At 32.2% G+C, this 17,884-nt stretch overlaps 1 protein-coding gene across 6 annotated transcripts in view; it reads left to right on the plus strand.

Moving 5' to 3' along the window:
- Positions 1 to 217: 217 nt before the first annotated feature.
- Positions 218 to 17,884, plus strand: part of Cnot4 (CCR4-NOT transcription complex subunit 4) — a 65,787-nt gene continuing 48,120 nt past the window's right edge. Inside the window, exons 1-3 of one of the 6 annotated variants that reach the window (XM_072525125.1) lie at positions 218 to 340; positions 533 to 722; positions 6,855 to 7,013. In XM_072525125.1, the coding sequence (XP_072381226.1) occupies positions 6,906 to 7,013 (108 nt within the window). In that variant the 5' untranslated portion in view covers positions 218 to 340; positions 533 to 722; positions 6,855 to 6,905. Of the gene's footprint in view, positions 341 to 532; positions 723 to 892; positions 1,045 to 1,700; positions 1,877 to 6,854; positions 7,014 to 17,884 lie in introns of those variants that run through there. The other 5 variants (XM_072525124.1, XM_072525120.1, XM_072525121.1 and 2 more) reach the window with 5 other exon arrangements.

Raw genomic sequence — 17,884 nt, forward strand, 5'->3', positions numbered from 1 at the left:
CACAAAAAATTGATCAAAAAGAAATGTTAAATGCAATAAAATCTTTGAAACAAAAATCTGGTTGGGTTGATATCAAATCAAGATTTAACTACAATAATATTGAGATATTTGACGCACTTGTATATTATGTTGCCTATTTTTCAAACATTTTATTTTGTATTGACGTTTATAAAAATAACCTATATATTCCAATAAAGAAAAAATTTTAAAGTGTAAAAAATATTGTTGTAAATGATCTTATATTAGTTTTTGTGTGTTTTAGAATTGTGTAAATTTAAAGAGTTGCAAATAATATTTTTATTTACGAGATTATACAAGTAGTACTAGTAAATAAAAAAATGTAGGTAAAATTTCAATTAATGTAGTAATAATAATAAAATGTATTATTGCCTTTTTAGAGGATTAAATCATTTTGCAATGTTGCATAATTATGTAGATTAGCTAGGTATTTATTTTTTTATATAGAAGTTTTGGTTTAGAAAGTAAATTCTATTTTTAAATAGGTAAACATTTAAGCGGTAATACGTTTTAGTGTTGTGTGAACTTGCCTTGACCAAGAAGATTATTCTGCGCCTGATTTTGCGCAAAGATTTAAGATCAAAGTCGCCATATTGGTAACTGTCTAATTCGGAAATTTAAGTAAGTAAATATAAGATTATCCACGTATTACCTTAGTTTCTCGCACTTTTAATCGCTTATTTTACTTCCACATCGAGTGATTCGTAAGTAAATGTATAATATAGTTATTTATTAGTGTCCTTTAACAAGAGAAAACACTTGACAATTTTTGAGTTATTGCATAAAATACAAGAGTTCTTAAAAAAAATTGTGAAAAAGTGCACGTAGTTTATTATACGTTGATATTATCTTTGTTGTAAACCTTTGGGAAATATTGTGAATTTCTATTACCTATGAGAAATCCTACAGTGAAAATTGCTACATGGCAGGTTATTTGACAGATGTTCCATTTTTTTGACGTTCTTTCTAATTTATAACATTAAATAGAATCAAAAACAGTTAACTGACTTGTTCCGAGTTGACCAAGTATGTATATTTTGCCATTAGCTATAAATAAACCTAATATTTCACATACATGCACGGAATTAACTGTGGGGTATACCCTTTACTAACAAAGAAATTCCAAGAAGTTGATGATCTATCGGCATTACACATCATAGATAAGTTAATCAAAAGGGAGTTTTACATATTTTAATTGTGTCAACGTTTTACATTACAAAACATTGTATATGATTGGATTATTTTGTTTTTATTGGAAAATTCTTAATGCTGTTCTGGCATTTAAATACCTAGTTGTCCAAAAAGTAAAAAATCAAGGTATTATTATAAAGTAGACAAGTGTTTTTTAATTGATGTAGAAATGTTCTGTGTTTAATAGAAATTCTGGAAAATTATATTGTATGTGATAACAGTCACTCCCTATGTATGTTACATTATCCTGTTGAGTTTTATCCTATACCTACAAAATTGTTATCATACAAAAACTTTTATCTTGCTTTTATTAAATGCCTATTAAAACTGTGTCAAATTATCAAGAATAATTAAGTACATACACAATTATTAAAATAATTTCTAGAATATAAATTTGGCATAATTACTTACCTGTTGTAACCTCAAACAATGATAACATTAATGTAGTGATAAACATTTTTAGAATATACTTTTTCCATTTGTGTCACATTGTATGGATTATCAAAAAAAAGTAATTCTCATAGTGTATACACATCCAACTTCCCTATTTGCAGTGCCATTATTTTTTTTTTCAAAAAGTGTACATTGAAGATTATTTAAATACATTTGATTTGTATTGAACTTGGGTTATTGTGGATTTAGTACCACATATATTTGGAAGCATTAGGTATGTACATGTAGAGTATTTTGAAAAAATATAATTTCTTTTCAAGAACTTATTTTATTTAGTGTAACCTAACTTTTATATTTTTGTTTAATGTAACAGAAACAATTCTACTCTAAATTGCTATGAGCCCTAAAATCTATATAATGGGACAAACTAAAATCCATGCAAAATTCAGATAGTTGACAGTTTATTTTTTCTAATCATGTTTTTATTGTATTACTATGCAATTAATTAATTACTAATATAGCTTTAATCAGCAACATAAAATAAAATAAACACACTAATTAGTAATAAAGAATGATTATTTTGTTGGCAACTAAATATTGGGACATAGAGCTAATATTTATTTTTAAAATAGAGTAGTATCACTCTTAGACTTCTGCTTGAATTTCTTTGGGCATTTACCCGACTAAGGACACATTTATGCTATACTGCTTCAATGATATTTAGATCAGGAGTGTTAGGAGGCCAAAAAAGTACATTTATATTATGATTTCCAAACTAGTTGTTTATGGTTCTGGCCACAACACAGACCAGTTGGTCCTGCCGAAAAATATAATTCCCTCCAACATTTAATTCCACAATACTTGGTAGTAGGCGATTTTTTATATTCAAATTTAAAATATACAGCTACATGGCCGGTCCCAATATGAATATTGGATAAAATGCCATGAGAAAAAGGGAGAAATCTAGGTTATTGATAGTATGTATAAAAAAGCCATCTGAAGTCTTTCTGCCAGTTTATAGAATTAGTGTAGATAGATACATTAAATTAATTTTTTAAGACTAAACGTAATACAATAATTAAAAAATTACAACCATGATTGTAATTGACAAACAATTACATTAAATTACAACGATGAAATACACTAAAAGAAAGTTGTTTATTGCCTTGATATTTAGAAGATTTCTTTGAATATAGTTTCCTCTGGATATCCAGCTGAGTTTTTTGGGTATCTTCATAATGTGAGGCTCAATCAATTGTATGTCTTTTTTCCTTTAATATGCAAAGATTTAAACAAATGTTTGAGTCTTTCGTTTATAGGTTCTATTCCAGTTTTATTGTAAAGTGTTCTATTTGATGGATTAGGAAGTGAGTTATTAGGATGACACACAATTTGTATAAAGCTGGCTTGTTCCACCTACTTTTATATTATTTTTCTCAGAACCTTTGTGATTATGGAAAATTGTATAATCATATTCCACCATGAGTCTGCAAACTATTTTATAAATATTGGAAGCAGTTGCAGTCATAATTCCCTCATTCTTGTATGTTAAGTGTTTGATTGACTTATAATTTTTCTTTTTGTACATGATGTGTGATAGTTGAACTTTAATATGTTGTCTATTTCAATTCCCAAATACATGACATATTGGGAGGATTTAATATTTTTGTTTTATATTTAGGGAGTGATCTTGGATTCTATGGTTAAATATTATTAGTTGTATTTTAGAAGGATTTATTATTATTCTGCATTTATTGGCCCAATATATTGTGACATCCTCCTGCATTTGTAATAATTGTATTTATTAAATTTTTACCAAATGATATCACTGCTGTGTCATTCTCAAATTGTAACAAATTAGCATTAGTTACTTCATTTTCACAAATGTCACTACAATAGAGGAGATAGCAGTCAACCTTGTGGAACTCTGTGTTGCATTGAAAATGATTGGGAATATGTTTCATTAATTTTCACTGTACAACTGCATCTTTTAATAAAATCATTATTAATAAATCGTAGGGAGCGAAGGGCAGCAGTTCATATTGTGAAGTTTCCATAATAATCCTTTATGCCAAATGGAGTTGAAAGCCTTCTTGATATCCAAGAAAACTCCGGCAGCTTTCTGTCCTTATAATATTGTGGATGATACTATTGAAAGAGAATAGAATGTTGGTGATTTTTTTTAATCCAGACTGGTGTGCTGCGCATGTTCTTCATATAATCTTCCTTGGATAATTTTCCCAAAATTGTTTCCTATTACTGGGAAAATAGTGATTGAACAGTAATTTTAAGGTAGTTTATGGTTGGTATTAGGTTTAGAAATAATTATTACAATACCTGTCTTCCATGAACGATGGATCTTCCAAGATTTTAAAACCATGAAAAATGAACATCAGGAAATCAGACAAGGTGAAATGGAAGAATGTTGTTAAGCAGACCATGACTCACAAAGGGTTGTACTGCCATTAGAAAAAGAAGAAGACCTGTCTTCAATTCATCAGTGAAGAAATGATTCATCATACAATAGTTATATATACTCCTTATTTCCTTATAAATAACAGAATCTAGTTGCCTAAGGATTTTGTTATTGATGAAATCTTTGTCAGGAGCTTCATATAAAGCTTTGTCATATTCATTTCCTGTGATGATCCGAAGGACATTTGGATTATGATTGTTCTCATAAAAATTGTCAAACCAATTAGGTATTCACCTCATCTATCAAAATTATTATCCTTATTAAATTTGAAGGTTTCTTTAAAGTACTTTGCAAAATCATTTCAATCATAAGTACATTTTTCTTCATCTGTATGCATTTATTTATATTTTCTGCAGCCTTAATAATATTCTTTGTATGATCAGTTTTATACAACTTCTGAAAGAATAGAAACTAGACAGTTAATATGGTATGGACACGTACAGAGGATGGACGACAACAGATGGCCAAAAAGAGCTATGGAATACAATCCAAGTAATAGAAGGAAACGAGGAAGACCAGCCAAGTCTTGGATACAAGGTGTTATGGAAACCATGAAAGATAGAGCCATTGATGAAGACACCTGGAGAGATAGAAAAAGATGGCGATCGAAATGCGGGAAGCGGCAGAAGCTGTAGGATCCCCGCTTATATATATATATATATATATATATATATATATATATATATATATATATATATATATATATATATATATATGATCAGTTTTATTTTCTGGGTAGTTTTGAGGCCATTTGTCATCTCAAGTCAATAACACTTACTAGCCAGCACTATTCTTCTAATGTCTTCGCTGAAATTGTTGTCTTTTTAAGTAAGGACCCTAGATATATGAAGGTGTCCCCACTTTCCAGTTCAATATAATCAATTATTAGTCTAGATATATATTTAGGTGCACTCATTGATAAGGACAGCTAGGGAGAGACCATAATTAAACACTGAATTAATCAGGGATGTAAAATTGTAGGATGTCTGAACTCTTTATGGTGGGATCGCAACATTTCCAAATGGAACAAAAAAAGAATATGGCAAACCATGGTTGAATCAGTTCTTTGTTATGGCTCTGAAGTGTGGACAATTAACACAGACCTGAAGAGAAGATTGTTTGGCAGTTGAAATGGATTATTTGAGAAGTGCTAGAACATCAAGGCTGGAAAGGAAGACCAACGAATCTATAAGAAATAACATGAATGGTACAGAAACAGTCATTGACAGAATACAAAGAAGAGGTTTAAAATGGTTTGGACATCTATTGAGAATGCCTGACGAACGTTGGCCCCAAAAACTGCACAGATGGAAGCCTCTTGGAAGAAGAAAAAGAGGTAGACCTCAACGCTCATGGAATGAAAGAATTAGAAGAGCGATGGAATCAAGAGGGGTGGAGGAGGAGCATGCCTTGGACCAGGAGGATTGGCGAAGGAGAATGGGAATACATCGATAGCCATCTCCAAAATGTATTGTACTTACAAGTTAAATCCTGTAATATATATATATATATATATATATATATATATATATATATATATATATATAATATCTAGAATCTAGATATATGATTATTTGACTTGGAGGAGCATACATATTTGGTTTGTTGAATATTTATTTTTAGGCCAATTTTCAATGATGATGCCCTTAATGACTGAAGTGTGTGTTGAAAGTTAACCTAAGAATCTCAAATTACTTTTTCTAGCACAAGATCAAATAGAAGACACGATAGTCCATCTCACTGTCTTACTTCATTTTTACAAAAGAAAGGTTGAAATCTCAATTTGTACTCTCTGTACCTGTGAAGCTCTGTTGGTTTCACAAACTGAGGCAGCATTTGAAACTTCAGCAGTTCTTGAATTAATTTTGTCTATGTACTGGGTCATATGCTGCTTGGAAATCCACAAATATGTGGTGGGTAAGGATGTCAAATTTAGGGTTTTCTTAAGAATTTGCCTCACTGTAAACATTTGCTGGGTTGTTGATTTGTTAAATGGGAAGCCACACTAGTATCTCCCTCTGTTTGGCATTCTTCTATATATTTATTTGTTTAGAATTTTCGTGGGTCTTTTCTATTGTGGTATTTTTTAGGGCGTTTTCCTGTTTTTGCTTCTTTTTCCTTCTGAAAATTCTCATCTCAGCTCGCCTAAGATGTTCATATTGTCCCATGGTTAATCACATTCTACTCTGCGAAGCCTCTTACATGCTTTGTTTTTCTGTTGATTTATGTTCTGTATGTATATTCTGTTGTTTCTTTTACCCTTTTTAGATATTAAAACACATTTAATCACTGTGGACATTTCTTCTTTTATTAAATCCAGTGTTCTTCTATGCTTGTTTCCAATGATTATTAGTAGCAGTTTGGCTAGATAGTAATTTCAGATTTTAACAAAAAAATCTGTATTGTATTTTATACTTTTTGTACTGTGTCCTTTCTTAGAGTTAGGTATATAGGCTCTAAGTTTTACCCAGCAAGGTAGTGGCTAGAGTCTATATTAGCACATCTACATACCCTTATATCCAGTACGTCTGAAAAATGTCAATATGAATAAGTACATTGTAAATTGAGTTTTTCGTTTGGCTATCTTGTGGTTTGCTAATAAATATTATATACTATATAAAAGTAAATAACATATGTATTATAGTTAATAGCTTCATTTGGAAAATGAAATGTAGTATATCTAGATCTATCATGTGTTTTCTTTTGTTTTTTCACGAGTCTCGATCATCAAAAAAGAAATCAACATGAAAGTTATCATCTGTTTTTTTTGTTTCAGGCAAAGGAAGTTTTTGACTTCTATAGAGTGATCACTACTGAAACTATTAAGATGTCAGTATTAAATCAAAGTGGCGAGGAGCAGGTGGAGTGTCCGCTGTGCATGGAACCACTTGAGGTTGATGATCTTACATTCTTCCCTTGTACCTGTGGTTATCAGGTAAGACATGTTTATTAATATATAATATTATTAGAATAACCAAATAAAAAGCAATACTTGTTTTATGTTTCGTATTCACTTATTTATACCCTCTTATGGTAACGCATAGCTTTATCCCATCATTATGGTATAATTTTTGGGCTCTTACTTTTTTCCCTTACTAATATAGTTTATAGGGGCCACTAAAGATTATTCTATTTGTTTTCGTTGATGTCGACATCCATACGTTAGGTATTCAAAAGATTACCGTCCATTGTTTGTGTAAATTATAGATAAGGAATTTTTTGATATGCTTTATTTGGTAAAAAACTAATCTAAGTACGTATTACGCTCGAATAATGTTTTTATTATTCCGCATTTTTTTTTAAATGAACACTATCTGTTATCTGCAATATTTTATAGGTTCCTTACGATGATCCCATATTATGCAAAATTCCGTTGAAGTATTCAGAATGCCTGTAAAAAAATAACAGTTATTTTATTTATTATATTTTCTGGGAATCGGCCAAAAACATAATTGAAAAGATTCTATAGTAGAAGCCATAGTTAGAATGCAGTGTTGGTCTTACGGCGCGCAGCGATGCCGCTTATTTCGGCACAGTGCTAGGTGTGTGGTAGTTTGGCGATAGACTGGGAAATCAGGACCGTACGCGCTTCGTTTCAAAAATCTTTATTCATTAATTTATCTAGAGTTAAATAAGAGAATAAACAAAAAAAAACAATTAATTCTTTAAACGACAACGTTTTCTTTGTCTTTCGACAAGTTTGGAATTAACATCTTCTCAAATCATTCTTCATATAGATCCCTTCTTGGCCAAGAAAGTTAATTCGGCCCATGCCACAAAACCAGTTTCGCTTTCAGCATGAAGAATATCAAATCGAGGACCCCTTCGGGTTGGAGCTTTCAGTCCAGTAAGAGCCATTTTATGAAGGCATCTCGTGGATTCTTGATCACTGTGTCCCTTCATTCCTTTTTGACTGAAGCACCGACGTTAATCCAAGACTCGGTATCGGAATCGGAGAAAGAAAAGCTACTACAAACAACGACACGCCCCCTTAAGCCGAAATCAGTGGAGGGGAGGCGAGAGGGAAATATAAATATTGCCTCCGTAGAACAACGCAGCGTCATTTTCAGGTTACAAGCGAAGCAGTAACATCTCCAGAAGATGCAAACCCCTAGCGTTGGCGAAATGTCGAGAACTAATCTTAGAAGACAACGGCCTAACAGCCCGAACAAACAGTTTAACAAGTTAGACGATGGCCGTGAAAGCCTAACGCAGATAACTATAATGTTGTATTCAATGTGAGCTCCTAATATTTTTAACATTAACAAAGTTTAATATAAGACATAAATTGTGAATCTCAGTGTTATATTGAAATAAACTGTAAGTGTACAAACTCTTTACATAATATCCAGTTAAATTCGCATTAAAGTCAGTCAAATTGCAATTATTTGTTATTGTTGTCAATAAACAAATCCAGTTTTACCAGCAAAATAACCGCTTTTAGTAAAGACGGATATACCTGTTTTAGCAGGTGTACGGACTTACTTTTCACTTAACGTTTATCGAAATGGATTCAAACATGGAATCACACAACAGTTCTACAATACAAGACCATCAATGTCAAATAAACGCATCACAGTCATACTCTTTGGCAGCGTCGAGAGTGCAATTTCCTTTAAAGTCCCAAGCAATTATCTTTAGTGCCTTAGAAAACACCAAACTTCAAGACTACCTTCTCCCACTTGGAAATATAATTCAACCGAAATATAATCTCTTCTAGATTATCTAATAATCGCATATGTATGTATTTATCCAATAAACAAATAGTGGATGATTTTATGAATAATCATGGTCAAATAGAAATACAAGGTGAAATTGTCAGAGCAAGAAGGTTAGTTACACCAGCGGAACAACTTGTGCTCTCAGGCGTATGCTCTTCAATACTGCACAACTTGCTAATCAATAAGTTACAAAAAATCGGCATAGTTTCTGTCTCCCCCATGAGATTCCTCAAAATTAGTGCTTCTTTCCCTGAGTACAATCACATCCTTAGTTTTCGAAGGAAAAATCCAAGGCGTTGCCAGATTGTGGGAAAGATTTGACATTTCCCAGGTCTACAAACTCAAATGTATAACCCAGATATCGAGAAGGGAGAAGATATCTGACACATCTACTATAGATTATAGTAAATAAGCACAAAGAAGAACGACTACATCAGAGAAACTCCTGGGAATAATAATGTTTGTTCCAACACACAATTTTTGTACGGCCCAGAAATCGCCACGAAACTGTTTGTACCGTGTTCATACGCATGTTCATCATTTGTATCGTCTTATGACGGTAATTCGAAAATTGATCGGTTTGCGCAGGTCAGCCCAAAGAGTACTTGCATGTGCCCGATTACTGAAATGATCGTCACGAAATGATCACAATTTTTGTTGGAACACTCGGAAGGACGATGCGGTGAACGATCATCTTTTTGTTGGAACGTATTTTGTTTTCTTTTGTGACGGTTTTTCGTTGTGTTGTAAAAAACCTATAAAAGATTTTGTCAAGGGTATTATTTAATTTCGTAAAATTTTTACTCGTAAAATTGTATGTATTGTATTTTATCTACTGCATATTTAATATATTTATCCTTAAGACACCGTGCCAAGTTTAGTAACTCGATTTTCAAAATTGGTTCATTGAATTTAATATGTTTTTTAGTAAGCCAATCCGCAAACTCGGCTTTTTTCCATTTAGTGGTTGGTAACTGTTCTACATATCGGCAGTGATATGGAGCGTTATCCATAACAGTAACAGTTCCTGGTTCGGTTTTTAACAGAATATCTGAAAACCATTTTTCATAATGATCTGCATCCATTTCCTCATGGTAATCTCCAGTCTTTTTAGAAATAAATGTATTTAAACTTCCTTCAACAAATCCCGAGTCGCTACCAATATAGCTAATAATAAGGCGTTTTCCCTTTCCAGGTGGGACTTTTATTAAACCTGTCTATAAATCAGTTAGGAAAGCTTGTCGTTTGTTTTTCACATTTAAATCCTGCCAAATTTTTGTCACAGTATGTCACTTCATTTAAGCATATTTCTATTTGTTTCAGATACTTTCTGCGTCATAAAATAATTTCTTATTTTTCGATAGGGATACTACTCTTGAAATACCTTTAAAGTTCATTTCACGTAAAGTACGTAACAAAACACAAATAAACCACATTCCAGCGGGCTGGAAAAAAGGTAACATTATCAAGCTTCCAAAAAAAGGCAACCTCACACTGTGCAAAAATTGGAGAGGAATAACCTTGCTTACTGTCATAAATAAAATTTTCACGACCATCATACTGAAAAGAATAACAAACAAGGTTGAGTTTCGAGCTAATCAAGCAGGCTTTAGACCAGAATCCTCCTGCATAGACCACATTAATACTGTGCGGGTAATAATGGAACAATCGGTTGAATGGAACACACCCCTATACATGGTTTTTGTTGATTTTGAACGTGCCTTTGATAGCTTGTCTCACGCTGCTCTATGGAAAATTTTAGAGCTAAGAAACATCCCGCAAAAAATAATTTCTATTATAAAGTCACTATATACTGATGCGAAATGCAGCGTGACACACAATGGGATCAACAGTGACGAATTCAACGTACTTACTGGAGTTAGACAGGGATGCGTGCTTTCTCCGTTTCTTTTTAACATAGCTATAGGATGTTAACCACACACCTAAGCGATCTAGAATACGCGGACGATATCTGTCTATTAGGTCAAAGGTTCCAAGATCTGGCTTACCAATTGGAAACACTTTCCACTGAAGTCAATAAAATAGGTTTGAAAATCAATATTAGTAAAACCAAGTCCATGAGAATAAATGCAAGGAACAACACGCTATTTACTATCGACAATATGCAGATTGAAAATGTGGAAAACTTTACGTATCTTGTAAGTATCATAACAGAAAACGGAGGTACAGAAGACGATATTCGTATGAGGATACGAAAAGCCCAACAAGCTTTCAGCACGCTCAACCCTGTTTGGAGATCTGGCGAGTATCCTACAAGGACAAAGATCCGAATATTCCGATCAAATGTCATGTCTGTTCTACTCTACGGATGTGAAACCTGGAAAGTGACAAACACCCTCACAGACAAACTGCAGGTCTTTGTTAACAAATGTCTACGAAGAATTGTTCGTATATTCTGGCCTACCACCATCAGAAACGACGATCTGCTACACCTGACCGAACAAAAGAGGGTACAAAATGAAATTAAGTCCAGAAAGTGGAGTTGGATCTGTCACACACTCCGAAAAAATAGTTGCAGTATCGCAAAGACTGCCCTAGAGTGGAATCCCCAAGGGAAAAGAAAAAGAGGTCGCCCAGTACAAACTTGGAGAAGATCCATCATGGACGAGATAAGAGGCCAAGGAAAGTCTTGGAATGAGGTGAAGGCCTTAGCGCAAAATAGAACCCGATGGCGCGTTTTCACTGAAGCTCTATGCTCCACTTAGGAGTTCAAGAACCTTATATATATATACGTAACAAAACACGTCTTGATATTTTTGGAATATTTTCATTAGATTGAAGAGAAGAAGCAATTTTTTTATCGTTGGTAATTCGTTTTTGAAATAAAATTCATGTACTGCACGACGAATGACCTGTTTGGTTGTATCATCAAATTTTATTTATTTCCTTCCTCTTGTTTCAACCTTCAAAGTATTATTATCGTTTGTTTCATCGTCTGCTTTAATTACTCTGTACACACTAGCTTCGGAAACATTTGTCAAAATACTACATAATGTAACTATATCATTTACATTCATAGTCCTTTAGACACATTTCTGATCATAGTTTTTTCTTCGGATGTTAAATTGTGATGTTTCTTTTTGATATACGGTTCACTGTTAGTGTCAGTCATATTTATTATTTGTCACCAAATTGAATTAAACTAAATTCATCATCATTTTGGCTTTACAACCCTGTTTGGGTCCTAGCCTCCCCAAGAATTTTTCTCCAGTCGTCCCTATCCATCGCCTTCCTCCGCCAAGCACGTATTTCCATAGTTCTCATGTCTTCATCGATGTTATCTAGGAATCTTGTTCTGAGTCTAAATTAAACTAAATTACTTACTTACAATTCACAAAAAGTAAACGTAAAAGCTCCTTCACTAATAATAATACTACAAAAAATTCTGTTCTCTGATTTATAAAACCCCTGTCAGTGCGCTTATGAAACCGACTTAAGATAACAGAAAATAAAATAGCTACCCGAACAATGGCATTTTTGTCAGTCACATCGCCGTTATTTGCGATCGCAGACATTATCTACTATTAGAGAAAGATATAAACTACAACATTGCAGATAACTTCAAGTTAAATCATACACCCTGACAACGTTGCATTTTCCTTAGAACCCAAATTTTGCCAAAACATTTGAACAGTTTAAAAATATACCAGTCAAATTATTGAAATTGATTTCATATACAATCTTCTATCTCAACGCATATTCTTCGAACAGTCAGAAGACGAAGGTTTTTGTAAATTTTTAAGAGATTAAACAGATTCTGCAACAATCCACTAATTTGTTTATTAAATAATATTTAGATTTTCTCCTTTTGTCGGAACAAAAATATTTTTTTCTAGAGAGTAAACGTACAATTTTACTGGACTATAAAAATCATTAAAACATGAGTCACTTGCTACAATTGGGATACTTTATTTAACACAGTCATACAACATATATTTCTGTCATACAAGTTATGCTATCATCTATTTCCAAATCGAGTATAATAACAATTATCGTAATGCACTTGACACTCATTGTAGTAAATTAATAATTACGTATGGTATGCACTGTCTTGGCAAATAGTCGTATGTGGGTGCGCGTTACCGAAATAAATACAGCAAATAAGAAAGTTTTTCGCATATTGCAAAAAATGTTTTTATTGTGTAGTATTATTTTATGATGTTTCGTTTGCCAAATTTAGTATGTTATGACATTGGATTATTCAACCTAGGAATTTATTTTTGTTGAGTAGTATTGTTTTTAGTTTAGCGGTGGGTTGGCAAAAATTGTGCTGGTTAGTATTAAAGGCGCGACTTAGAAAAGGTATCGAATCCCAGGTAAAACTTTTCAAGATTTTTTATTTGAAAGACTTTCTCCACAATTAATAAGCTTCTCTAATGATGGAATTCCTGTATTCAGTACATCTTAGCAGAGTGTAATAATTATGAATTGTGGATTTCAGTGGCGGCTCGTGGCTTGAGAGACAAGGTCGGCAAGGTATTTTTTGTCTCCTCATATAGGTATACCGTCTAATAAAGACTTAAGTAAATCATCATAGGAGATTTTTTGTTTTCTTGTTTTTTGTTTTTTCCTATAAATTTAGAACCTAAACATGTTTATAAATTAACTCAAGTCTACGTTGTTTGGAAGTAGCAAAATGGGTTATAACGTCATCGTAAAATTTATTAGAGTTTTGGAGAGATTTTAAAAGTTTTTTTTCTATTGACATTTGAGACAAGCTTGACATTCTCTCTTGTTTCATGGTATTTCGACAATAAGTTTTGATTCTTTTGAGGCAAGAGAAATCTCGTTCATTTGAGGCAGACGTTGGTGGTAATGAGAGAATTAATGACAATAATTTATTAATTTCGGTAACAGTTTGTTGTAATGAATTGCAGTATATAAAATTATACATATCTTGTAACTTATCCCATCTTCCGAACATATTTGGATCAGCATATAAAACTTTTAATTCATTTTCTAATTTTATTTTATTAAAGAATGATGGATAATTTTTAATTAACCTGTCTAATAAATATCTTGGAAATTCTTTGGCGTAACTTTTAAATTTTGAATCGTCAAAGAGGTCAAAAATTTGCAAATCTTCAAAATTCGAAAAACGAGTATCTATTTGCATAATAATAGTATCCAAAATTTGAAAATATACTCGTTTTTCCATATGTTTCTGTGTCATGCCTTTGTCTTTTTTTTTTGGGGGGTTCGGAAATATCAAGCGAGTCCAAAACTTCACTGCGTAGGTATATACTGGAAATTACTATCATTACGAAAATCTCTGAGATTTTGCACCAGTCTTGTTATTCTATTTTTGGAATGAATCATGTCAGTTAACTGATTTTGAACAACATTGAATATTAAATCGGTTTGGGTAAACACTTTCTTAAAAATATTTAAAAGTATGTTAAAAGAATAATCATTTAATAAAGTTTTCAAACCGATTGCTTTACGGATCGAGATATCATCACTTTGAAAATCGTCGCATTCAATAATAAAATCAAAAACTTCCAAAAGCTGTTCACGAAAATCTGCTACAGTGAAAACTAACCGAGATTTAAAATTCCATCACGTCTGACAATCTGTTGGCATTTTTTTCGAAACAAACCGTTCTAAAACATTAGTCCGTTTAGGTGAGCTTGAGAAAAATGAAGCAAATCCGCTTAAACTGGCAAAAAAAAAGACGACATTCTTTAATTTTTTTACATGTATCCTGCAAAACTAAATTCATTCTATGCGCATGACAGTGAGTAAATAAAGCTTGCGGTGCAATAGTTTTAACTTTTGCCTGGAGACCATTTAATTCACCAGACATCACGGCAGCGCCGTCATAAGTTTGCCCTACCAATTTATTTTTGATATCAAAAAATTTTAATCTGTCCTTTAAAACACCAAAAATATATTCTGCCTTATGGCTTTTACTCACGTCTGTAAAACCTAAAAACCTCTCATAGATATTACCACGTAACGCGTATCGAACAACAATTGATAATTGTGAATGACATGATATGTCGGTAGTTTCATTCACTTCTAGTGAAAAGCAAATGGTTTCCTGAATCTCAGATTCAATAACGTTACTCAAAATGTAACTAATTGATTCTATTAATTCATTCTGGATTGTTTTAGATACACCGCTAAATGTCTTCGAATCAGAAAGTAAATTAGAAAATTCCAAATCGTATTTCTTAAACATTTTTATTAGTTCTCTATAATTACCTTGATTTAACGAATGCTCCGATTCATCGTGTCCCCTAAAAGATAATTCCTGACAACTTAAAAAAATTACAATATCAATTAAACGACGTAAAACTGTGTGATTCTTTTTTACAATTTCGTTATGTTTAATAGCATTTTCACGTTGGGCATTATCTAATGAAACATAGATATTTTGTTTTCCAAATAAATCTAATTTAATCTGGCTGTAATCATGTTTATGTAAAGCCCTAAATAATTCCTTTAAATTATCGTAACCAGATTCACACCACGGATTTTGATGTTTGCCCCTATTTGTCGAAAATAAAATGCAAGGCCACAGAAAAGTTTGTTTTTTATTTCACTCCCGGTAAGCCATGAGTACTTGCTGTACCAATTATCTGAAAATGATCTATTACTTCCCTTACCCGCACTAATATTTATAAGCCGGGACATTTAGCAAAATATAATTTGCAATATCAGACTTATCAATACTTACAGTTTCTCCCATGGCTTGCATTTTTTAGGTTAATTTACCTGAATTTGTTTACACTTTAATTTAAAAAAAACTTCTATGTCAAACCCTTTAACCTTTAACTATTTATGGCAGACGTAACGTATCACAGTATTACTTTAGAAAATAAAAATAAATCACATAAAGAAATGCTAGTTCGTGCACTGAATATCACTTCACTTTACTACTTACGTTCTTATATGAAATAACATTTCATCCCGCGCTCGCAATGTACAGTTCGCGACCAATCACCAATCTAAATGAAGCATCGGCAAATTTAATTTTGCCGTACTTGGTAATTAAGTTCATATGGAAAGAAATGTATAGTTGGTTGCTAATCAACTAATATTCCGTTGATTTTTACAAGTAAATCGTCAAGGTTGGGATCGGCTCGCCGAAAACGCAAAACGTGCCTTTTTAAGAATCCACAGGCGGATGGATGTCTCCGATATCGGATCATCAATTTGAAAAGTGTCTACGCAGGGATCACTTAACGCTCAGATTGGACGAATTCTTTTAAAAACCATGAATAAAATTTAGTCTTTATTATCTCATTATCTCAGATATTTTTTTATTTCACAAAAACAAATGACATCAACTGATTACCTGTCACAATTAATTATTGAAATACTGATTAAATTAAATATTAAAAAAATCTATAATATCTATAAAGGTGTGGGTCGGCACTGCCGACCCTGACCGGCCGCCACTGGTGGATTTCATTTAATACTCGTTCTTCTTTTTTCTCGCACCCATAAAGTTAATATCTAGTAATTTCCTCGTTTTGTCCCCCCTAACCCATCTGGTTGATGATCATACTCCAATTATTTTCCCTCTGGTTTTCCCTGGACCATTAGCCTTCTTATATTGCACTGGTTATATATCTGAAGAAGGTTAATATATTTTTAAATAATAGTGTTATAGTTGATTTGGAAAGGTTTTTATGGAAGAATATTACAACGGTCTTTTTACAGGACTGTGCAAAGCAAAAAAAGTATACATATTGATATATTCTTTTAGTGAATTAATTTGTTTATAACAGTTTTAAACAAAATTGAACCGTAAACGTTGGCAGTCTGGTTAATGGTTGTTATAGAACAATTCAAAACGAATATTTTAAGCTTTGGCAAATGTTTCTGTCAGTTTTTTGCCGAGATATTGAAAATTGATTTACTTAATTAATTAATTAATTAAATTAATTTCAGTATTCAACTGATCGCGATATTAAGAGCCCACTAGAAATCTCATTCACGTACATCGTCTAGTATTATTATTTATTTTTATTTTAAAAACTAGTCTCCGATAACTGTTTCTCCCTTTAAGCAGATTGATTTCATAATATCTGTCGTTAATGCATTATTCAAGTTAGATAAGATTGACAGAATTTTTATTTCACTCTTTGCATATAATTATAATATTTGCATATGAATATGTCGTTCGTTTGCTTTGCGACTTGGTCGAATCAGGATAATTACTTAATAATACATTCGTAAAAAACTAACGAATCATTGTTAACAAGTGTTTTATCAATTATTAGGTGTAAAAAGTTTTCTATCGGACAATCTAGCATTCGATATAAAGAACTGTTTAATTGAATTGTTGAATTGGGAGAAAATTAAAAACAACATTGAAGAAGCAGCAACAGAAGCTCTAGGAAAACGCAAAGTCATACTGAACAAAAGAAACAACAATACACCATGGTTCAGAAAAGAAATAAAAGAGAATATATGAAGAGAACCGAGAGGCCTACACGAAGTACAAAACATCAAATACTCCAGAATTCCGAGACATCTATAGAAGAACACAAAATGAAACAAAGCAGTTGGTAAGAAGAACAAAACATGAACACTGGGAACAGTTTACAAAAAGGATGGAAAGCGACTTCTATGGTACACAAAAACAAATATGGAGGTTCGTAAGAAACCAACGGAAAGAAGTGGCAGAATTGAAGGAATACAACAACATACCAGCAAACGAATGGAAAAGATACCTGACGGAACTGTTTAAAGGAATGGAAAATAATAATCAACCCAATAACATACCTGAATTAAGACACGAAATAGAAATCAGTTTTCAGGAAGTAGAGATAGCCATAAATTCACTCAAAAATAGAAAGTCATCAGGACCAGACGGAATAACCAACGAGCTTCTAAAACACAGAGGAGAAAGTATAACCTTAGAGATGACTAGACTTCGGCAAATATGCATATTGCATATTTTGCATATTGTGCATATTTTATGCAAATATTTCATATTTTGGCATATTTGTATAAAAGTTTGCATAAAGTGCATAAAAGTTCAGATTTTTATACTGTATTTGAAAATTTTTAAACATACCAATTTATTTCAATTCTTGTATAAAATTTT

This window comes from Diabrotica undecimpunctata, chromosome 3 (genome assembly GCF_040954645.1).
Source record: "Diabrotica undecimpunctata isolate CICGRU chromosome 3, icDiaUnde3, whole genome shotgun sequence".
Lineage (NCBI taxonomy): Eukaryota > Metazoa > Arthropoda > Insecta > Coleoptera > Chrysomelidae > Diabrotica > Diabrotica undecimpunctata.